The following is a 22,455-nucleotide window of genomic DNA, read 5'->3' as shown; positions in this document are numbered from 1 at the left end:
TGACCCACGGGGCTGCAGGGGGCGGTGCCTGTCCGGAGGCGGATGGGCCCCCAAGGTCGCGGGCCTGCCTGGAGCACAGGCCACCCTCAGGCAGCCGGCCCCCTCCTCCCCAACCCTCCTCCAAGGACCCCACGTCGAAGAGTGGGGCGAGGCCTGTCTTGGGGAAACTGAAACACAGGACAGCGGAGGAATCTGTCCAAACCACACACATCAGCAACAGAGCCGGGACGGGACCCCAGAACGCTCAGCCTCCGGTCCTGGCTCTGATCCCTCAGGGCAGGGGGCAAGCTATCTCCCCTCCTTGTCTTCCCCTTCAAGTGGGCGCGACGTAGCCACCGTCTCTGACTGTTCTGAGGGCCAAAGGGGCACCAAGGTGCCCTTTGAGCCCCAAATGCTTCCTCTCCCCACCCCGACTGTCCGCCCCTCCGCACAAATCTCTCCTGGGCCTACCAGGTGCCCGGGGGGAAGACTGGGTTCCCAGCCGTGGGCCGTGTCCCACCACGACCCCTCCTCCCACCCCAGGGGCCGAGATGGCGGCACAGACACTACTTGGAGGCGGCGGTGGGGCAGTCGCTCTGCCTTCATCTTTAATGGCCAGTGCGGTACGGTTAGTGGACAGACGGGTGGACACCGGACGTAGAGGGGCAGGGTGGTCACAGCAGTGCCGTGGGTACCTGTCCTCCCCGTGGAGAAGCCCATCTTTGGCAGGATGATCTGGGAACGCCCCCAGCTCAGGGCACCGAGCCAGCCTGGACCTCTGGGGGGACCCCACCCCTTCCTACTTGCCAGGGACTCCGGCATGTCTGTCCCTCCTTGGGCCTCCCTGGACAGAGCTCAAGGCCTAGGTCACAGGTTGACTTTAGCCAGGGTGTAGGCCCTGCTTTGCGGCCCCCGAACCGTCCGCCTCCTGTATCACAGGCGGACGATCTGGAGAAGTCATCGGGGGTCCCCAGGCAGGCACAGACCCCCGGGCCTGTGGCATCAGGTGGGTACCAGGGTGCACGGGGGGTGCTGGCATGGGGTGGGTGCAGAAAGGCCAGCGCAGACCGCGGTCTGAAACCATTCCGACCCAGAGCTTACAGCTCCTTCATGGCAAACGCATTTCGCTGGGGAGACCCAGCGTTTAAGAACGGGGATGGGGGAGGCCTGGGGGCGAGGGGTCCCCAGTGAAGGAGGTGCTGAGGACGGTGTGGCTGGGGCCATGGGGCCCTCAAAGCAGAGCCGGGTGAGGGTCACCAGAAGGGGACACCAGCTGGTGGTGTGTCAGTGTCCTGGCTGGCGCTGGGACCACCAGACACACGCAGGTGGCAAAGGGCGGCGTGAGACGGGACGCGGAGCAGTGCTGGCGGGACCCTGGGGCAGCCACACGTCCAGGCCTCCGAGAACTCGGCAGAACCTTGGGGCCGGGGTGAGGGCAGGTGGGCCCAGAGAGGGTGGCGGTGTTGGCACAGGGAGGAGGCCGGGGCCCCGCAGGCACTGCAGGCAGGGGTGGGAAAGGGCCCCGGCAGCCCTCCCTGGGCAGGGCCGGGGGCCCAGGCCTGGCTCAGAGGCCAGTGGGGAAGGAGGCGTTGGCGGCGGAGCGGTCGGGGCAGCTGCCGTGGGCGTCCCGCGCGAGGCTGTAGGTACAGTAGGCCACGGCCGAGCCCAGCGTCAGCCCCGTCATGTAGGACACGGTCATGGTGTTCCCTGCGGACAGGACCGGACCTCAGCTGGCGGGAGGGGGGCCACAGCGAGGGCTGGAGCCAAAGCCCTAGCTTCTCAGGTGTGAAGCAGTGACCACGGCCAGCTCCCGCCTGGGAGGTGGCCGCCCCAGGACTGTTCCACCCTGACTGAAAGTGCCGGGCGCTCCAGGCCTCACCTGCTTCTCTTCCTCTCCAGCCTCCTACCTCCAATTGCTTCCTCGTCCTGGATCACTTAGAATGTCTACTGGGCTTCCTGAACCTACCGTGTCCAGAACCCCACTCCAGTGCCCCTTCCCACACAGCCCCCTCCCCATCTCACCTGACGGCAATCCAACCTTCTTGCCCTGAGCAGCAGGCCCCGCTTGGGAGTCCTTCTTGACCTCCTCTCTCGCCCCACCCCCCGTCCTTTTCTCACACTCCATCTCCCAGTCCATCAGCTGGCCCCGTGTGCCCTGCAGTCAAAACGGATCCAGAATCCAGCACTTTCTTCCAGGCCCCTCCCATCTGTTTACTATTCCACTGCCGCCCCCTGCCCCAGGGCCTTTGCACATGCTATCCCCGCCACTCTGAACACTCTTCCCTTGCGTTGTCACGTGGCCCCTCGCTACTTCCTCCAGGTCTCAGCTCAAGTCAGCTCCTCAGTGAAGCCTTCCCAGACTGCTCTGCTTCCATTGTGAACCTCCTACCACGACTCCCTCGTCCCATTACTCTGTTTTACATTCACCAACCACGCTCGTCGCCATCCAACACGTTACATCCTTTTGTTGTCTCTTTGTCACCTCTGGACTGTCAACCCCACAAACACAGGGATCACTGTTTCGTCACCACCGTGTCCCCGGAACCTAGAACAGTGCCTGGTGCACGGTAGGGGCTCACCAAGTAGCTGTGAGATGGGGGAGGGGATAAGTGGTCAGCGAACGTCGCCAAGCTATGAGCTCGGAGGCTGGCTTGACCCTGGAACCCAAAGGTAGCTGCCTGCTGTGTGCTCTTGACTTCTACGGGCCTGGGTTTCCCTGCCTGGCAGTGGACGGTCCTGCAGGCAAGCCGGGCGTGGGCCAAGCAGGGCCTTACCTGCTAGCTCCCGCTGCTTGGGGCTCACTTTGCCCGCCGCCAGGATCATGGGCACGCTGCCGAAGTAGCCGTTGCTGGTGCCCATGAGCAGGGAGAGGACGCAGGGCCAGGCCGGGTGGCGGAGGGCGGGCGTGCCGCTGGGGTAGACGCACAGGATGAAGAGGGGGATGAAGACCACACGGAGGCAGGAGCAGGCCAGCAGGTGGGTGCCCCGCCAGTCCACGGGCAGCGCCGCCAGGATCTGCGGGGAGACGGACGTGTGGGCCCCTGCCGCGCCCCTCGAGTCTTCCCGGCAGCCTCCAGACACACCCCTATCCCCGGACGCTCCCGGCTCAGGCTGTGTCCCCGTCCTTTCCCACCCCTGTCCACGAAACCCCACCAAACCCCTCATATGGCGACACTCAGTCCTTGCTGTGTGCCCAGCACCCAGCTAAATACGACACACGTGCCCCTGTTCAGCCTGCACGGCACCCTCGCCGGGTGGGGCTCTTGACATTATTTGAGAAACGAGGATACAGAGGCCCAGAGAGTCAGGCCCACCTGCATCAAGTCGTAGGAAGTAGCAGCAACTGAACCCACTAACTAAGCTTTGCTCCCTCGGGAAGCACAGACTTGAGTTTCTCAGACCTCCCAGCTGTGTGACCCCAAGCAGATGGCTTTTCCTCTCTGAGCCTTGCGCTCTTCTACAGAAAACCAACGACAGGCCAGCCACTTCTCGGTGCTCGCCTTCGTGTGCCCACACCTGTGCTCAACTAGTGAGTGTGGGGCAAACGCCGCCTCCCCCACCCCTCCCAGCTGCGGTCTGGACCATGGCTCGGCTCCTGCCCTCCCCACCAGGAGCCACGTGCATCCTCAGCTTGGGGCTTGCACCTCCCCGGGGACCCTCTCCGCGGCTCCCGCAGGGACCCTGGCGTCTGCTGCCCCCACCCACGGCGTCCTCCCCCAGGGCCGGGAGGGTTGGCGGGGGCGCCCACCTTGCCCACGAAGTCAGAGAGGTTGAACACGGCCATGATGAGAATAGGCAGCCACTCGCCCAGGATGCAGTGGCGGATCTCGGACTCGAGACCCGGAAACAGGCACAGCGTGATGAAGTAGGTCACGGCAATGGAGAGCATGTCCGCCCAGATGACGCGGGCCACCACGTAGCGGTGCAGCAGCAGGGCTGTGGGCGGCCGGCGGGGTCAGGGGGCCGCACACCTAAGGGGCCCCAGCCCGCCGGAACACCCCCTGCCCTCCGCGCCGACGAGACGGGACGCCGGGGCCCAGCCCGCCCCACCTCGGAAGGAGGGCCAGCTGCGCCTGATTCTCGGCCGAGGCACATCAAAGCGCGTGTAGGCTCCCCCGCCGCCGGTCACCTCGTGGGCTGGGCTGTCCTTCGGGGACCCGCCGTTGGCCAGGCCCGGGCCCTGGTGCTCCTGGAGGGGGTACAGGGTGGGACGCGTTTGCGTGAGGACCCCCGCAGGCTCCTGCCGGCCGCTTCCTCGCTGTCCTGCAAACACGCCAAGCCCCTCCCACGCCTCGGAGCCTCTGCGCGTGCGCTTCCCCCTGCCCCGCCCCCACCCATGCCTTTCGTGTGGGTCCTCACGGCCCTCCGCACGGCTCAGGTCTCAGCCCAGAGCCACTCGCGGACCCTCCGTGCCCATTAAGGGGGCCCCGGTTTCTGACGTGGGCTTTGTCACAGCCGGCCTCCCTTTGCCCGGTCTCTGGCTCCGCGCAGCGTCCCCAGGCGAGGGCGCAGCGAGGGTGACTCGCTGGAACAACGTCTTCGAGAACATTCTGGCTCCCCCTGCCCTGCCCTGCCCTCCTCGTGGCCCGGGCTCCGCGGCGTCTCAGCCTCCACACCTGCGCTAAGTGGTCCCGCCGCCACCAGAGGGCGCCCCAGCTCCCCAGGATGGCTCCGGGCGGGCCTGCGGGGGAGGCCACAGGTGTGGGCCATCACACCGGGGGCTGGGGAGGGTAAGGCCTCAGGTGTGGGCTGTCACAGCCAGGGGGCCTCAGGTGTGTGGTGCCACCAAGGGATGAAACCTTGGTCCACAGAACAAAGGAGGGCCCGTGGGTAGGAGCCTTGGGCCACAGGAGGAGCTGGGGCCCGAGACGACAGCGACAGCGACAGCGACAGCGCGGCGCAGCTGCTCGGCGGCGGCGGCCGCGCCGGGCCTCCCGGCTCTCTCCGCCGCCTTGGGCCACAGGAGGAGCTGGGGCCCGAGACGACAGCGACAGCGACAGCGACAGCGCGGCGCAGCTGGAGGAGCTCGGCGGCGGCGGCCGCGCCGGGCCTCCCGGCTCTCTCCGCCGGCCTCGCGACTTACAAAGTGCACGTCCTCGGCGGCCACGTCGTGGTGCACGCGGTAGCCGGCCCTGCGGCCGGGCCGGGGCCGCGCCGTGTGGTAGAGCACGAAGCGGCTGCCCCGCACCAGCAGGTGCAGCAGGAAGCAGAGCAGCTCCAGGCCCGCGGAGACCAGGAAGAAGATGAGCGTGCCGGCCCGCTCGTCGGGCAGCAGCAGCTTCGTGAGGATGCGGCTCAGGGAGACCATCACGCCCGCCGTGCCTGCGGGGGGAGGGGCCGTGACGCGGGCGACCCCGCCCACTCGACCCCGCCCCGCCCCCCAGCAGCCCTGGGACACCGCACGGCTGCGGCTGCCCGCTGGATGCGCCCGCGCAGACCGCCCTTCTCTGGTCCCTGCGCCGGCTCACACCCCCCCCACACACACCAGGCGCACTGATCACGTGCTTGCTGTGTGCCCGGCACCGTCCGCCCTGAGGACACAGTGGGGACGACGCACGCGGGCCCTTCCTTCTGGGGCTCGTTGGGGAGAGGCCCCAGACAGGTCGCAGAAAAACACCAAGGATTGTGCAGGATTTGGGGAGACAGGCAGAGACGAGGGGGCGAGCATCCATTGGCAGGGAGCGGGCATGAGCTCTACGTGTTTGTGTTTGCGGAGCTGAAAGGAAGTAGTGGGCTTGGAACCAGGTGGGTGGGGTCCTAAGGTCACAGGGGAAGGTGGTGGGGGTCACGGCAAGCGGGGTACCTTCCCGGAACCAAAGTCCACAGACGCGAGGCTTGGAGCCCTGGGGGCACCTGGCGGGCCTCACCGTACGTAGAGGGTACAGAGTACCCCCAAAGGGGAGAAATGAGCATGGGTCGTTTCAGCCCAGAGTCCACCTGAGTCCTGCCCCACAGCACGGCTGAGCCTGGCCCATCCAGGCCCGGAAGGAAGACTGAGGACATCTGGACGAGGTGCTCCGAAGTGCTTGCGGCTGGGCTGAGGGTGGGGCGGCCCCTGTGCTGGAGGGCAGCAAGACAAGAGGGGGAGTGGGCTGCTCGGACCGGGGCTGGGGCGCAGGGGTCACCCCGGAGGGCAGGTCCACACGACTTGCAGGGACTTGGAGAACTGGGTGTCGGGTAGGTCTCAGGTGTGAGCAAGGGGGTGCCCTTCACTGAGCGGGGGCCGGTGGGATGACGCCTTGGGCTTGGGAAAGGGAGTCTGAGTTGCCCAGTGGGGGTGGGGCTCTGAGGAGAGCTCGATGCTGAGGGCCGGCGCCTGACGTCACGGGCGTAGATGAGCTGCCCCTGCACACACACGCACACACGAAACGCATGCCTTGCAGACGCTGCGAGACACTCGAGCCCCACGCTCAGAGTGTGGCACGTGCTCCTCACATCACAGAGGACTCTGCACCCCAAGAGAACACGCCTGTCACGGCCTCATCCCTCCTGTCTGGGAGTCCAGCCCCCCACCAGCCAGGCGAACCCCAGCCCCGCATACCCAGGGCTCCCGAGCCCCGCCTCGGTCCCAGGAAGAGGGTCCCAGAGCCTAGGCAGCCCAGCGCCCCGCTCCTGGGGTCTGCAGATACTCACTCTCCCCCGTCATCACCCCTTGCGTGTACCTCTTGGGCAGCATCCCCGTGTACCCGTAGAAGCTGGATTGCTGCACTTGAGAGAGAGAGAGAGAGAGAGAGAAGTAACCATGAGACACCACTTATCACCTGTTTGCTTGGAACAGAATTCAGAAGTTTGAGAACACTGTTGGCAAGGGTTGCTGGGAAAAGACATTAACGCCACTGGGAGCAGAGGGACCTTGTCCAGTCCCCTCGCGGGATGTGGTAGAAACAGCACCGCCCCCTGCACGGCACAGTCCTGCCTTCGACGTCCCCGCCCCGGGGCTGGCCACGCTCCCCAACCTCCTCTGGTCATTGACACCCAAGCAGAAATGACACGCGTCACTCCTGGACCAGGTAGGAAAAGCCCACATGGTCTTCTGGTCTGTCTTTCCCCAGGGGCGGCCACAGAAGAGGCCACGTGTTACAGACGGGGAGCCACCAAGTGAGTGTGGAAATAACCCCACCGACACGCTGGACGTGCAGCCAGAGCCAGAAATAAGGCTGGTTCTGAGAAGCCACTGAGATCTCTGGGTTCGTTTGTTACCGCAGCATAACGTCTCATCCTGACCAACAAGACAGAAGTGCAGCAGTATCTGGGGAAAATGAAAACGTACTGGCTCAAGCCCTACGGTCTAGTGACTCCACGCCTAGAAGTACACCCTGGAGCAGGGCTGACAAACTAGGATCTCCTGGTGGCCACCAGCATTTTTTTTTTTTTTTTTTAACGAAATAGAACAGAGCAGACCTGAGTACAAAGCCTGGATTGAGAATATTATTTCACAAAGCCTTGAATTCATTTATAAACACACACACACGCACACATGTGTGCTGGGTCATAATGTGAAATGTATCTCTTTCTGGAAGTCACGATGAACAGAACAATTGGCCTGGAGCTTTGCAAACATCATTGCCACAAAAGACAGAGAAAGGCTGAGGACCGTTCGGATTAAAGGAGACTAAAGATGTGACCAGTGATGCAACGTGTGATCCTGGGCTGGGTCCTGGGTCAGAAAAACCAAACGCTGTACAGGACATTACCGCGACAAACAGTGACACGATTATGGATTGTAGATCCGATAATAGTATTGTATCAGTGTTAAATGTCCCGATTTTGGCAGTTGTACATGTGGTTCTAGAAGAGATGTCTTAGGTTTAGCTGTTAAACACCCTGAACTGTTACCATTTAGGCAAGGAAGCATGATGATGTCTGCAAGTAATTCCCAAACGGTTTAAGGACAAAACATACCTTTTCTATTTATATATATTTAGGGGAAATTTCATATATATACATATACTTTAGAAGGTGGAGGAGGGGGACTGGTGGTCCAGTGGTTAAGACTCCACGCTCCCAGTGCAGGGGGCCCGGCTTCGATCCCTGTTCAGGGAACTAGATCCCACATGCTGCAACTAAAGATCCCACACTCAGCAACGAAGATCCTGCATGCCGCAGCTAAGACCCAGAGCAGCCAAATAAATAAATACATATTTTTAAAAAAGATTCTTATTAAAAAAAAAAAAAAAAAAAGAAGGTGGGGGCAGGGAGGGGGAACAGGGAAAGCCAGCGAAGGAAAGAAAGCACATGTGGCAAAATGTTAACAGTTGGTGAATCTAGGTGAAAGGTATATGGGAACTCATTGTATTATTCTTAACTTTCCATAGGTTTGAAACAGTTTCAAAATAGAAAGTTAAAAAAAAAATTTTGAAAGCTACCGCCCAAGAGAAACACAGTGACACCGTGACACGGGCAGGAGAGGCTGTGAAGCCGTTTATACCTGAGAAAACCAGGGGACTGCCTCGATGTCCACATGGCATGTGGGCCTGTGGACATGTGTGTGGAATGTGTGCTCTGACACTGTGTGTGACCAGCGCACGCAGCCCTTTGGGTGTGCGGTGTGTGTGCATGTGCAAAAGTAGACGTGCGCGTGTGAAAGTAGACTCGCCCCCGTGCACGTGGACACGTACTGGCACTGAGCCTGGCCCACCCTGTATTCACATGCCCCCAGCACACGAACAGGGCCGGTGGGACGGCCCGCAGTGGGCAGCCAGGGGCTCCACCCACCCCGGCCCCTGGCCCTACCTGTGCAGCCGAAGGCCACGGTGCCCACCGCAGCCAGGTTGGCGGCATAAGCCTGGTCATGAGAGAAGAGCTGTAGCCACACGTCGCAGATGCTGATGAAGAGGAGGGGGCCCAAGGCCAAGAGGTAGCCTGTGTGGGGAGAGGCCAGAGAGGCGGCAATCGGAAGTGGGCTGGGGGAGCCCCCTCACCACCCCAACACAGAGCCAGGTCTGAGGCGCCCTCTCTCTGCCCTTCCCCTTAATACTGGGAGGGTGGGGACATCTTAGAGTTCTAGGAGGGGCACCCAGAAGGCTTCCTGGAGGAGGCGCCTCTTGAGCTGGGTTTTGAAGCTGAATGTTACCATGGAGACAAATGGGCGAGGAAGAGCAGGAAAGAGCAAGGGCCCCGGGACACACGTGGGGTGCACAGCGGCCTCGCCAGGCGCAGGCATCACGCCAGCATGTGTTACACGCACATGGGCCTGGCCCTGTCTTCAGAGTTGAACCCCGTGACATTCCTAGGAGGTGAGCCCATCTTACAGACAAGGAGAGTGAGGCGCACGCAGGGAATGGAGGGGCGTGTGACGGGCAGGCGTGAGGGCTGGGAGCCGGGCGGGCAGCGGGCAGCGTACCCGCGGTGATCCTCGTGTGCAGGCTCAGTCTCTCCACCAGCGCGTTGTTCAGGAGCACAGCCACCAGCGCCACCAGGATGTAGGTGAGGCTCATGTCAAACACAATCGAGGTCCCTGGGGGGGGAGGGCAGCAGGGGTTCAGGGGAGCCCCAGCCTCTGCACTGCCCCCGCCAGGCACTGCTTCCTCCCTCAGCCCCAAAGGGGCTGACAGCCCAGAGAGGGTGAGTGGCTGCCCTTGGGGTCACACAGCAATTCACAGCCGAGCTCGTGTTTGAATAAAATGGGCTCCCCAAGCGGGGTCCTGCGCAAGGGGTTTCTGGAGGGCGGCGGGTCTGAGCCAAGTGTGCAGGGCAGCGTGCGACGGCAGGACGCGACTGTGGGGGACCCACCTGGGTACTTGTGGTGCAGGTAATCCACGTCGGTGATGAAGCTGTTGTACGGCAGCAGGAAGCCCACGCCGGCCAGGAGCATTGCGAAGTAGATGGCGTGGTAGCGGTCATCAGGTGCCGGCCCCTCTGCCAGTAACCCCGACACCAGGTGAGACGTGGACAAGCCCGTTCACGGCCACGACCACCACATCGGGGCCGCAGTCCACCACCACGGCCACACGGCCACAGCCACTCCGGCTGCCACCCGAACCACAGACGTGGCAGCCCACCATTCATCTGTCACTGCCACCTTAGCCACCATCACCACGGCCACTCTCACCACATCCAAGCCACCAAAGCCATCCTGACCGTGGCTACTCTCCACCACTGTGGCCACAGCTGCCTACGCCACCACCGTCATGGCCGTTATCAAAAGTCACCAAACACCATGGCCGCTGTCACCATCATACCCACCATCATGACCACCATCGCCACACCCACCGTCCCTCATCACTGCGGCCACTGCCACTGTATCCACCAGCGTCACGGCTGCCGTCACCCTGGCCACCATCCATCCCAGAGCCGTGGTTGCCAAAGCTGCTGCGCCACAGCTGTTACCGTCACCTCACAGCCACTGTCACCATGGTCGCTGTCCCTGTGGCCGCTCTCCACCTTCATGGCCCCAGCTGCCCCAGTCACCACAGTCACGGCTGCTAGACATACAACCACCAATACCACGGCCAATGCAGCCATCACCGCAGCCAGCGTCCGCTACCAAGAGGCTGCCGCCACCATGGCTCTCACCATCATGGCCACCGAAGCGGCTGGCTGGAGAGAACAGTGAAATGGCCTTTTGGAGGCTCAGCTCCGGGACCAGCTGGGTGGCCAGACCTGGTGGGGTGAGGCAGTGTCCTCTGGGAGGCTACCTATGCTCTAAACCAGCGTCCGACAGACAGGGCTGATTCTCCTATAGTTAGCGCCCACTGATCCAGGAACCACGGGCAATAGTGGGAGAGGGACCACTCACTATGACCCTTAGCGATCCACCAGCAAAATGTCTGCTTCCCACCCCCATGACTTGAGGCTCCGCTGGTCCAGAGGGCTTCGCTCCAAAGGGGGCAACGGTTCCACCCCAAGACACAGTGATCCTGCAGAGAACAGGGTTGCTGCTCTGGCTGCGGGACTGGTCCTGACCATCACTGGGAAATCAGCTTGCTCCCATGTGTGGGAATGAGAGAGTAGGTCTGCAAGACAGGAGATTCCTCGCGGCCTCTCTCAGGACGTCCAATCCCTGTGATACGGTCAATGGAAAATGATACCAACCCAAGTCCAGCGGGACTGCTAGTGATCCAGAGCCTCCAAGAATGAAGGTTGGGGGGATTCCCTGGTGGTCCAGGGGTTAGGAGTTGGCACTCTCACTGCTGGGGCCCCGGGTTTGATCCCTGGTCGGGGAACTAAAATCCCACAAGCCACATGGCGCGGCCAAGAAAAAAAAAAAAAAAAGAACGAAGCTTGAGTCACCCGCCGGGCAAAGAACCATGACCAGTTAAGATGCTTGTGGTGGACAAATATGGAATATGGGATGGGTGGTGGGGGAGAAGGTAGTCGTAAGCACCAGCTACAATCATGTGACTAGTCAGACACGAGGACTGATATTGTTATGAGTATTGCTTCCTTTTTTTGATATGAATGTGTGTGTGTATGTATTAATCGAATGCTTTTATTTTACTCACTTTCTCACGCCTGTATCATCTAATGTAAGATGTGTTCGAAACACTTAACCCTGTATCTCGGTAGTGAAGTCCGGGGGATCAAAGGAGAGGGGTGAACATCAACGCACGAGGACTTTGCCTCCTTTGGGGAAAGGGTTAGTGTGCTTTTGTTCGTATGGGGGTCAGTTATGCCCTGGTAGGCGGGGGGTTGACTGTTAGTGTCTTTATCTGGAGACTAAGTCTGGCTTAGGGAGCTGTGCATAGGAGGCAAGCTGGCAAGGGGTGGGCTGTAATGGTCAGTTTGCAGGTCAGCTTGGAGGCTGAACCACAGTCCTCAGTTGTTCAATCAAACACTGACCAAGGTGCTGCTGGGAAGATTTTTCTTTCACAGAAAAATCACACAAAGCCCCTCCTTAGTTACTTTAAGTTTGATCAGAAGGGAATTTACCCCGGTTGGGCCTGACCTAATCAGGTAAGACCTTGAGGCCTTCCCAGAACTCAGGGACCCCGAACGGCTCGTGTCCCTGGGATTCCAGCCTGCCTGTGACCTTCCGTCCTGACCACCTGCCTGATGGACTTCAGACTGGCTTAGCCGGCCTCCTCTTTAGTCAGCCAATGTCCTGTAATAAATGCATATGGATATCTATACATCTATATCTGTATTGCATCTTTAACTCTCTTTCTAGCTCTGTCTATCTCCTACTGGCTCTGGCAGAACCTTGACCGATGCAGCCACCGTCACCATAGCCATTACAGCTAAAATCACCACTGCCCTGGTCACCGTGGCCACCATCCACTTCTATGGCCACGGCAACGTGGCATCCACTACCTGGCCAGGAGAAGCCTGCGGATGGGCCCTGAGCTGACTCTGTCCACACCCACAGGTGCAGGGAGATTATCCCAACCCAACATTTGCCCTCAGCCAGCAGAATCTCCACTCCCCATCTGCAAGGAGAGGGGATGGAAGCTGAGAGTAAGTCTCCATGTCGGAGCCTGAAGTGGTCCTAGTATAACCTGTAGCCAGCCCCCAAACGAGCTATCACTTACAGGGGGCCCCCTGAGTGCCGGGAAACATCTAAAGCCACGTTTTGTGGATCCAGTTGCAGGCACATTAGGGTGGCCCCAGGATCATTCCCCTTTTCCAGATGAAGAAACTGAGGCCCAGAGAACAGAGACTTACCCAAGGTCCCTGAGTGGACAGACAGGAGCTGGGGTCGAACCCAAATCTGCCTGACTGCAGACTCGCCCACTGCCCACCCTGCAAGTCTGATCTCACAGGCAACTGGCCTATTGCCTCCATGTAGGGAATCTGAGGCTCCGAAAGGTTGAGGCGCTTGCCCTAGGACACACAGCCAGGTGGAAAACCAGGTATTTGTTTCTTGGGGTTTTTTTTTTGGGGCCGTGCCGTGCAGCTCGTGGGATCTTAGTTCCCTGACCAGGGATTGAACCTGGACCCTCGGCAGTGAACGTGCGGAGTCCTAACCACTGGACCGCCAGGGAAGTCCTCAAAACTGGGGTGTTTGAACCTCCCATCAATCCTCTTTTCGGACACTTTCCCATCTCCACTGAAGTGAGGCATGGCTCGCTCTGACCCAAGAATGCAGCCAACACAATATGCGTCAGTCGTAGACAGAAGTTTACATACAGGTCAGTGCATGATTCACCGTGTGCCCTCCCACCTCCTCAGTGGTCGTGGAAACCCACGTTAAGATGGAGCCTTCCCTGGGCACGTGGCATCAGTGAAGGCACCGGGCCGGTGGGCTCGTTTGTTACTGCAGCCGATCTAATCCATCCTGACCGACGCTGCCTCCCGGGTTCAGTGACCCCCCCCAAGGTTCCCCATCCCGGGAAGGCTCCTGAGGGCTCCCACAGCCGTCCCTGCTTCGGGGCAGACGCACCCTCACTCACCAGAGTCCGTGAAAATCGGGATGCCCCTGGCCCTACTGCCCTGGGCCTGGGCGACCCCTGCCACCACCTCCTCCAGCTGGCCGCTGCTGAAGCTGGAGCTCCTCACCACGCTCCTGTGCGGCGTGCTCGCCACGCTGGGCTCCTGGAGTTGCTGGCTGCCCACCGAGCCCATGGCAGCCCTGCTGCGGGGAAAGCAGATGACGCAGGCTGGGGAGGCCAGGAGGGGGTCCCCGCCCCACTGCCACGCGGCCAAGCCTGCACCCCCGGGGCACCACCCTCTCTATCCATCCCGCCCACTCTGAAACAGCGCGCAGGAGCACACAAACCTAAGCGGACGGGTGATGTCACGTGACTCGCGTCTTAAGCTGCTCCCTGGCTGCAGTGGAGAGCGAGGCTGGAGGCCTGCGCGAGGGCGGCGGCAGTGGGCACAGCGGAGGGAAAGAGACGGCGGGAGAAATATTCTGAACACTCTGTGGGCCAGCACCGTGCTCGAGTGTCCCACGAACCATTTCCCTCTGGGAGGGGGTTCCGACGTTCACTCATTTGACAGCCGATGTTAGAGCGTGAACGTCCCCCCGGCCCACCACCCCGATCTCACAGGCAGTAGGCGGTGGGGCTGGAACCCGGACCCAGGCCTGTGGGACGGTGAGCCAGACGGCCCACCGTGCTGGGGCCGACCACGTGGGGTAGCAGGAAGCCCTCCCTTTGGTCTTCCTGCGTTTCTCTTGCCTCAGCTCAAAGCTGTAGCCCTTACCTTTGGAGGAAAGGAAGGAGCTGACTGATCCTCGAGGGAGTAACACCCCCATTGTGTAGGTGACCCTGTGGGTGTTGGGGGGGGGGTCTAGTTTTTTCCCTGAAACATTGATCAGTTTGTTTTTCTCACAACTTTTATTAATTTATCTGATTGCCAAAAGGATACAAATTCGCTGTAGAGAATCTGAGACAAAGATGGGACACGGAAGCACCGGGTACTGAGCGTAGCACTTCCGCTTCCTGGGCCGCCCCGAGCACGTATGGGGGAACCCACGGAAGAAGCCGGGAGACAGACCGCTTCCCGAGGGATCCCACGTGCCCGGCGCTACCCCGAGTCTCTCTGAGGATGGCGCCGGCCACGCCCAGCTCCCCCACCTCTGCTTGTCCCATCTAACGTCCTTCCTGCCTCAGTTTACCCGCTCCCCAGCCTCCAGACGGGTGGGCTGACCAGTTACGGAGTGCCTCCCCTGGGCTTCCCCCCTTCCTCGCTCCCCACCGAGTTTTAGTGGGGGTCTGAGAGCCTGGAACCATCCCTGCTTCCGGGGGGGCCCTGGGGACTGGGTAAATTCTGGTCTTGCCATCTGGCGGCTGGCCCGGCTGATGGGCACCCAGGAGCAGCGGAGAAGAGGGTTGCCGGCTTCTCCTTCTGGGGCCTGGGAAGCCAGGCGTGAACCCCTCTGGTGTCGGTGCTCTTCCTGTTGGCCCCAGCCCCGGGCCTCCTGCCACATCTGGAGCTGGGGGGCCGAACAAGACACAGGACAGAGCTTGGCCTGGGTTTGAATGGCTGTGGCCTTAGGCAGGATCCTGCGCTGGAGGCTTGGACACCCTCGGTCCCCAGCCGCGCAGCGCGCTGGGGGGGGCCGGGGAGGGGCCGGCGGCAGAGCGGCTGTCTGCAACGACGGACGCTCCTCCCTCCGGCCCTGGAGGATGTGCACCGCAGACCCCGTGGCCCGTGCTCCCCACAGGGACGCGCGGCGCCCCAAACCTGCCCGGCCTCCCCGCGGAGGTCTCCGCCCCGCCCAGAGGCCACGCCCCCCGGGAAGGCGGCCGTGTTCGCATCAAGCCAGGAGGCCACCCAACTGCTCCCTCCCGCTCAGCGGGCAGCTGCCACCCACACGGCCCCCCTCAGCCCCTGGCCCCACGTGCTCCTCCACTCCGCCTCCCGGGAGGTGCTCTGGCTCCCCCTGCGGCGGCCCCATGACCCCTGATACGACCTTCCATGGTGGCAGGGCAGGGGGTGCCCCGAGGCTGCCCCCACCTCTCCCGGGCTGCAGGCCTCAACCCGCCCCTCCAGAACACCCCCTCCAACTCCACACCCGCAGCCCAGAGCCCCAGCTCTTCCCCCAATCCGCTCCTCGTCCTCCCGGGTCCCCCTTTAATGAAAATTGAAGGACAGACAGATCAGGGATCTTCTCCTGACCCCAGCAGTCCTGAAGGCCCGGCTCATGCCCCCCACTTTGCAGAAAGAGAAACTGAGGCACAGAGAGCCAGGTCCAGGGGTCCAGCTTCTATTGGGAGCCCCGCCAGGCCGACCACCTTTGGCTCCCCCCATTTCAGAGGCAGCTGAGCGGGCAAGGGTTCTAACTGTGCCCCCAGGGCATTGTGAAGACGCTGGGTGTCTGAACCCCAGGGCCAGGATGATCCCTCTCAGGGGCTGCGCTCCAGCCGGAGGGCACAAGGGAGCCTGAATTCTATCTGGAAAGCCAGCCTGTTAGCGCTCCTCGGGCCTCAGGCTCCTCATGAGCCCCAAGCCCTGGCCGGCTGGGCGCCCTTGGAGGGCCCTGGCCCGCTGGGCCTGGGCCAGCTTACGAGCTCTGCTGCTTTTTCCCCAGCCAAGCTTTCTGGACTGGCCCAACTCCTCCCTGCTGGTTCCGCCCACAGGAAAGTGGGTTTCAAGACCCTGGGGCCACCCGCTTCCTGGAGCCCGGGGAGCATGCATGAATGCACTGGCCACAGGAGCTGGCTGGCTCCTAGGGTGCCCAGCCCCAGGCCCTGGCCCCTGGCCTTGGTGCTGCAGTTCCCCCACCCTCAGGCTCTTTCTGCGAGACCGGCCCCATGGGCAACAAAGTTGGGTCCCAGGCCTGCGCTCCCAGGCGAAGGGCAGCCTCCTGGACCACCCGGAGGGGACTGCCGGGCGCAGGCCACACCTCTTCCAGTCCTTTCCCAAGAGCTGGGAGGGGACCGGCTGGGGGAAGGGGTGAGGGGGGCGGCGGAGGTTCCAGGAGGGAACTCCGGATGGAAGGGCGCTTAGGGTGTGCCCGGGGAGGGGGAGGCGCCGGGCCCTGAGCAGGGCCTGGAGCCGCCGGCCACTCTCCCCCTTCCCGGGTCTGGGTCCTGCGCTCGCACATGGGCTGGTGGGGGGCTGGTCCGGTCTAGATGCTGGATAGGGTGGGGGTGGGAGCCCGCTCATTCCGGGATGGGGGTGGGAGGGTGGGGGACTCGGGGTCCCCGGGGTCACGTGCCCGCATCCCTGGACTCGGCGGCCGGAGCCGGCGCGGAGCCGGAGGAGGCGCGGAGCCGGGCCGCGCGCGCCTCAGACAAAGGCTCCGACAGGTCCCCGCGTCCCAGCCGGTCCCCCGCCCCGCCCGCCTCCCCCGCGGTGACCGCTTACCTCGGCCCGGTCGGGTCCTGGGGTCCTCCACGCTCCCAGCCCCGGCCGCGCCCAACGCCCCCGCGCCGGGACCCCCGGGCGCCCGCGCCCCGCCCCGCTGCGCCCGGCTCCCCGCACCCCTCCTCGGGCCGAGCGCGGCCGGCCTCCTCCGCGGGTCCCGGGTCGGCGACCGCGTCCGGGGGACGCAGCGGCAGCGGCAGCGGCAGCGGCGAGCCCAGCGGGGGCTCCCGCGCTCCGCCCCGGCCCGCCACCCCCGCGGCGCCCCGCCCCTCTCTCCCCTCCCCCTTCCCCGCCCTCCTCCTCCGTCTCCCGCCCGCTGCGCCCGCAGAGGCGGGGGAGGGGCGGAGGCTGAGGTCGGGGCCCCAGACGCCCCGGGGGCCGTGGTGGCCCCGGCGACCCTGGGGTGACCTGTGGCTGATCTAGCCGCCATCCCCCATGCCCACCTCCCCGCCTGGGTGCCCAGGCCTACTGCCCCCCTCCCCGCACCCCGTCCCCCGCTACCAACCCTTGTCCCCTCGCGGGGGAGGCCTGCGGTGCTCGAAGGGTGGGTGGGACAGGCTACCCGGTGAGCTGATCCAAGTTTTGAAGGCTGAGTAGGATTCCGCGGGCCGGAGAAACGTGTGGATTCCAAACAGGTGTAGGGGCTGCCGCAGGCCCCCGTGCCGCTCCTTCGCCTGGTCCCCACCCCTGCCCGCGGTCCCCTGCTCGCCGCTTGGGATCGGACCCTGACGAGGTCGCTTCCTATCACTGAGCCTCAGTTTCCTCCCAGGAAGGCGGAGCTATAACCCTCCCCAGGGCTGTTAGTCCCAGCCTCCGATTGCTCGTGTGTAACCTGGCCCTGAGAAGAGAGACCTGTGCTGAGGCTCAGAGAACATGCCCTGGGAGGAGTCCGCGATGGGGGGAGGGGGGGTTCCTTGCCCGGAAGGGGGTCCAGCCTCAAGGGGAGAACAAGAGCCAGGTGGGAGGTAGATGAGGCTGCCCACGGGAAGCCCCCAACCAGGGCCGAGCCCTCCATGCGGGATCAACAGAGGTGCCCGCCAGGACGCGTGCCAAGCCCCTACCTGGATGCCCTCCCCTCACTTTCCACCAGACTAGCCCCTCTTCATGCCTGTGAGTGACGGTGGGCCAGGGGGACGTGGCCAGTTGTTCAAAGTCATTCATCTCAAAGTTAATGAGCCTGATGCTTCCCATGGCCCTAGAGCTCTGAAAGGGCCAGTGCAGGAAACCATGCAGAGCTGCCCTGGGTGTAAATAAAAATTATTCGGTGCCTGTGAGACATTGTTCTGGATCCAGGGGACACATCAGGGTCCCTGCCCCCATGGGCTTCTGTAGGCAATAAACAGGTACAATCATCTGCGGAAGCATCAGATGGCAGCCAGTGGTGGGACAGACAATGGCATGTGTCTATGGGAATGGGTGGGCGTTATTGTCTAGTGGCCAGGCAAGGCCACTCTGAGAAGGTGACGCTGGACCTGAGAGACTAGCCCCTGGTGGGGAGGTTTGTGGGAAGGGGCTTCTGGGCAGAGTGACAGCCAGGGCAAAGTCCTGAGGCCAGAGAAAGCTCATTCTGTTCGGGAACAGAAAGAAGGCTGGTGGATCTGGAACAGAGGAAGGGAGAAGCCATTCCGGGAAGAAGAAGCGGGTAGAGGGCAGGAGCCAGCCTGGGGGAGGGGGTCTTGTTGGAGCCCCTGGAGTGTTTTAGTCGGAGTAGGTTTTTAAACCTAGATTCCAGGTGGGAGTGCAAATTGGAACAACCCTTCTGGAAAGTAAGTTAGCCTTAAAAAAAAAAAAAAAAAAAGCCTTTCATCCAGAAAATCTAGCCTAAGGAAATAATTCTAAATACAGAAAGGGCCTTATGTACAAACATGTTCATCCTATTGGAATAGCCAAACATTGCAAATAGCCTGATTACCCAAGAAGAGATGATAAGGAATATTCATCATGGTGGGAGACAGATGACATGATTGTTATATTTGAAAAAAAAAAAACCAAGAAAACTAATGGAATAACATGTCACCACTAGGATGTACGGTTGTGGAGGATTGATAACAATGTGCAACGCTGACAGTGTGAAAGCAAGTGACACAAACAGGAAGAAAGGGGAAGAAATACAAAAGATACTTTGCACTTTGTGCCCCCAAATTGGAAAAACCAGGTAAAAGGATTTTCGGGGAAAATAAAAATGAGCAGACAAGCTGCCATCAGACGAGAAGTAAAATCTAAGTAGAACACACATACTGGGGAGGAAATAGAGAATTTTGTTAAAGAACTACTTCGCCTCTGCTCCCAAACCCCAGGTGTGAGCAGTTGCACAGAATTATGGAATTCTACCCAACTTTTCAAGAACAGAGAGCCATGAGGCAACTTGATCATTCCAGAGCACAGGAAAAAAGAAAGACTATCCTAAACCTGATAAAGTTTTCTCTAAGAAAACAACGGACTGGCCTGGCCCGTGAATATCAGTATAAAACCCTAAACACAATATTAGCAAATAGTGATTGCTTCAGAGAAAGGAGATGGGGGGCGGGGGCGGGGGTCAGAGAAAGGACACATTTTTTTGCTGTAGCCTTTTGTACATTTTGAATTTTTTAATATTAAGTGGACAAGCCTGATACACAATTATGCATGGAAGGAAATGTAGCAAAATGTTAAACTGTGGTCATCATTGAATGTGGGGACAGGAGAGGCATCGTTATCTTCTCTATTTTTCTGCCTTTTCTATACAAAGCCCATCAGTTTGCTAAGTCGGCGGAGAAACTTTGGGGTTTAGATTAGGGTCAAGGTCTGGGAGGGTGATGGATCTCTCCCAGTGTCCAGAGGACCTTATAGCAAGGGCTGGTGATGTGATGGGGAGTTCAGGGCTGTGTCCTGGGGGCTTGGAGGGTCCCAGTGGGGGCAGGTGCATTTGAGGTGGGCTCAGAACTGAGAGGGGCAGGCCACCCCCACAGCCAGCTGTGTCAGGACCCTTCCTCAGGGCCAGTCCAGCCGTGAGCTCCGCAGGGCCACCTGAGCTGTGAAAACCACACACGCTTACTGTCTATGCCACTGACCTTTGGTGCGTGTTTGTTACACAGCATAGTCGTGGCTGTGATAACAGATACGCTGGTTGACTGACTTGTCCTGTGCCCTGGCGTTGAATGTCGACGCCTTGCCCGGCACCATGCCGTGGGTCTCGTGCACGAGGACCTTGCTTCACCCTCTGAGGGAGACAGCATGCCTTCATTTCCCCACGGGGACCCTCAGCCCTCCGGCAGCTCAGCCGCTGGTAAGAGCCCAGCCTTCCTGCTATGTGACCCTGGGCCACTCACCACCGCTCTCTGTGTCTCACATGGAAAAGGGGCACTGAAAGGACGACAGTGAGGAGTAAAAGACATAACACACTTCACAGGGGGCGACACTTGCTAAAGTCCTCAGGAAACACTTTACAGACCTCCCCCAGCTGACCTCTCCCTGTTTCCTCCTGCACACTCACTTCTGAGGAATGGGCGGGAAGGGGGGGTGGCCTAGTGAGCTCTTATGCCTCAGGTCCCACCAGCAGGGATGTAGCTCAGCTCCTCAGTCCAAGCTGATATAATTGCTTTAAAAACTTCGTGGGGACTTCCCTGGTGGCACGGTGGATGACTCCACGCTCCCAATGCAGGGGGCCCGGGTTGGATCCCTGGTCAGGAACTAGATCCCACACGCATGCCACAACAAAGAGTTCGCCTGCCACAACTAAGGACCCGGCGAGCTGCAACTAAGGAGCCCGCCTGCCGCAACTGAGACCCGGCGCGACCAAATAAATAAATGAATAAATAGTTTAAAAATAATAACAATAAAATAAATAAAAACTTTGTGGGCTTCCTATGTATCAGATTATAATACAATCCACTAGGTAAAATCCGCACCCACGCATCTCTCTGAGCTGGGTTGTGGAACAAGGCCCTTATGACTTTTAGAGGCTCTCTCGTCTCATGGAGAAAGTCTAAGATGCATGCTTTTAAGATTCTTAGAAGCCTTTTCATCTAGCTGGGGGCGTTTCAAGACACTACCTTAAATGTTTCTTAACCATGCCCTTTACTCCTGACAGTGATATCTTGAGAGTTTGCTTGACCTGAGACCGTGTTTTATCGACAATACTCTACATTTGATCTTTGTCTTAGGGTGACTCCTTTCCTGGGGGCTCTTGGGTTTGTTACTCCTGGTGGCCCCTCTAAGCAACCCTCCAGGTGGGTGTCCTTGTGCACCAATCTCAGAGGAGGCACTTCGGGCCCAAGGTAGACTTTTTAGAATAATTCCCACTGTCGCAGTGACAACAGCTTCCAGCCTGCCCACCCGCTGTCCATCCCTTCTCAGGGAGTTGGCACCACCCCAGACCACCGTGGCCCACCAAGGTGACTCTGTGGGGCGACCTGCCCACCCAAAGACCAGCGGGTGTGCTGAGGTATTTTCCTGTCCCCTCCAGCTACAGAGTGGGCTTGGCTTGTTTGAGGGGGAGCGGGGGACTGAAGATAATCTTGAAAATAAACTAAGTGTCCACAAAAAGACATACACAGATTTTATGCATAATAGTAGAAACCTGGAAACAGCCCAGGGCCCTTCAAGGGGAGATGGTTAAACAGGCTGTGGTCCCTCCCTACCATGGAATACTACTTGGCCATGAAAAGGAACACGCTGCTGGTACCCCCAAAACTGGATGAATGTCAAGTGCATTATGCTGAGTGGAAAAGACAGACACAGAACACGTGTCATATGGTTCCATTCACGTGAAATTCTAGAATAGGCGAGATGAAGCCAAGGTGATCAAGACGGTGGTTACCTTTGGGGTGGGGGCAGGGGTGGGGCGCAAGGAGTGAGCAATGCTCTATATTTTGATAGAGATTTGGCTAATCCAATGTGTCCATCTGTCAAAACTCAGCAAATGCTCACTTCAGGTTTGTGCCTTTCACTGTTGGTAAATTGTGTCTAGAAAAATCCCTCAACCCAAACCAAATAATGACCTCTAGCTAACACCATGCAGGTTTAGGGGTGGAGTGTCCTGATGTCTGCAACTGACTTTGAACTGCATTTAAAAAAGGAAGGTGGGTTGGTGGATGGATAGGGTGTCGGAGAGATGGGCCGCTCTCTCAGAGCAAAATGTAGGCGGGGAGCCTCTGGGGCTTCCCTGCATAATTCTTCCGACTCTTCTTTATGTTGAAAATGTTCGCGAGCAAACGTGGGGGGTAGGGGGAGAAGGAAGAGAGCCCAGCGGTCCTCCCCTCCCTCACCCCACCTCCACCCCTGCTCTGACCGGGCTGTCCCAGGCCACCGTGGCTCTGCCATCTGCTTCCTGAAGAGCTCCAACCTAATTTATTCCCGACTTATTAACTTAAAGCCCATTAGACTCTTCCCATCAACCTGTACACGCAGCCAAGAGCCAGACAGAGACAGGAGTGAGGACCCTGCCTAGGACACAGACGGGCAGAGGTGGGGCGCCGGGCCGGGCCAGGCCTCAGCAGGGGGCGGAGGGGTGAGGGTCTCCCCCCGGCGCAGGGAGCAGCCTTCCTCTGCATCACCTCCTCTAATTCTTATAGGGACCGGGGTACCCTGGGAGCCCCCTTTAAGAGCTGAGGAAGCCAGCGGGGGAGCCGTGATGCTGGGATGAGGGGGATGGTGGGTCTCGTAACCGTGACCCTGGTCACGGTCATAGCCACGCGTGAACCGGATTTCGCGCTTGCAGTGACCCCAGGACACGGGTATTGTCGGTCACCTTAGGGCAGGGGCAGGGACCAGGCTTCTGACCCGGACAGCGAGGCCCCCTGG

At 60.4% G+C, this 22,455-nt stretch overlaps 1 protein-coding gene across 2 annotated transcripts; it reads right to left on the bottom strand.

Annotated features, from left to right (window-relative positions):
• Nucleotides 1–776: 776 nt before the first annotated feature.
• SLC29A4 (solute carrier family 29 member 4) lies at nucleotides 777–16,738 on the bottom strand. 2 transcript variants are annotated; one of them, XM_028484013.1, is made up of 13 exons: nucleotides 16,675–16,738; nucleotides 13,637–13,712; nucleotides 13,311–13,492; nucleotides 9,712–9,837; nucleotides 9,323–9,436; nucleotides 8,713–8,841; nucleotides 6,613–6,682; nucleotides 5,847–6,427; nucleotides 5,063–5,301; nucleotides 4,030–4,168; nucleotides 3,728–3,915; nucleotides 2,754–2,994; nucleotides 777–1,686 (listed from the first exon to the last, which is right to left on the bottom strand). In XM_028484013.1, the coding sequence occupies exons 3-13, from the start codon at nucleotides 13,480–13,482 to the stop codon at nucleotides 1,544–1,546; spliced, it is 2,142 nt and encodes a 713-aa protein (XP_028339814.1). In that variant the 5' UTR covers nucleotides 13,483–13,492; nucleotides 13,637–13,712; nucleotides 16,675–16,738; the 3' UTR covers nucleotides 777–1,543. The 2 variants fall into 2 exon arrangements, with proteins under 2 accessions (XP_028339814.1, XP_023974844.1); XM_024119076.2 differs by lacking the exons at nucleotides 5,847–6,427; nucleotides 16,675–16,738 and having other exon boundaries at nucleotides 6,613–6,687; nucleotides 13,637–13,726.
• Between the last annotated feature and the right edge of the window lie 5,717 nt (nucleotides 16,739–22,455).

Source organism: Physeter macrocephalus, unplaced genomic scaffold (assembly GCF_002837175.3).
Source record: "Physeter macrocephalus isolate SW-GA unplaced genomic scaffold, ASM283717v5 random_98, whole genome shotgun sequence".
NCBI classification, from domain to species: Eukaryota; Metazoa; Chordata; class Mammalia; order Artiodactyla; family Physeteridae; genus Physeter; species Physeter macrocephalus.
The sequence above is the reverse complement of the archived record's forward strand: the minus strand, read 5'-3'. Positions and strand labels throughout refer to the sequence as shown.

Bases quoted from the DNA above. Each gene is read 5' to 3' on its own strand.
- SLC29A4 (XM_028484013.1), bottom strand. From the start codon at position 13,482: ATGGGCTCGGTGGGCAGCCAGCAACTCCAGGAGCCCAGCGTGGCGAGC. The intron at 5,302-5,846 runs GTGAGGCCCGCC...CTCCCCCCGCAG, and splicing joins CTCTGTACCCTCTACGTACG to GCACGGCGGGCGTGATGGTC. The intron at 1,687-2,753 runs GTAAGGCCCTGC...TCCTGTCCGCAG, and splicing joins CAAGCAGCGGGAGCTAGCAG to GGAACACCATGACCGTGTCC.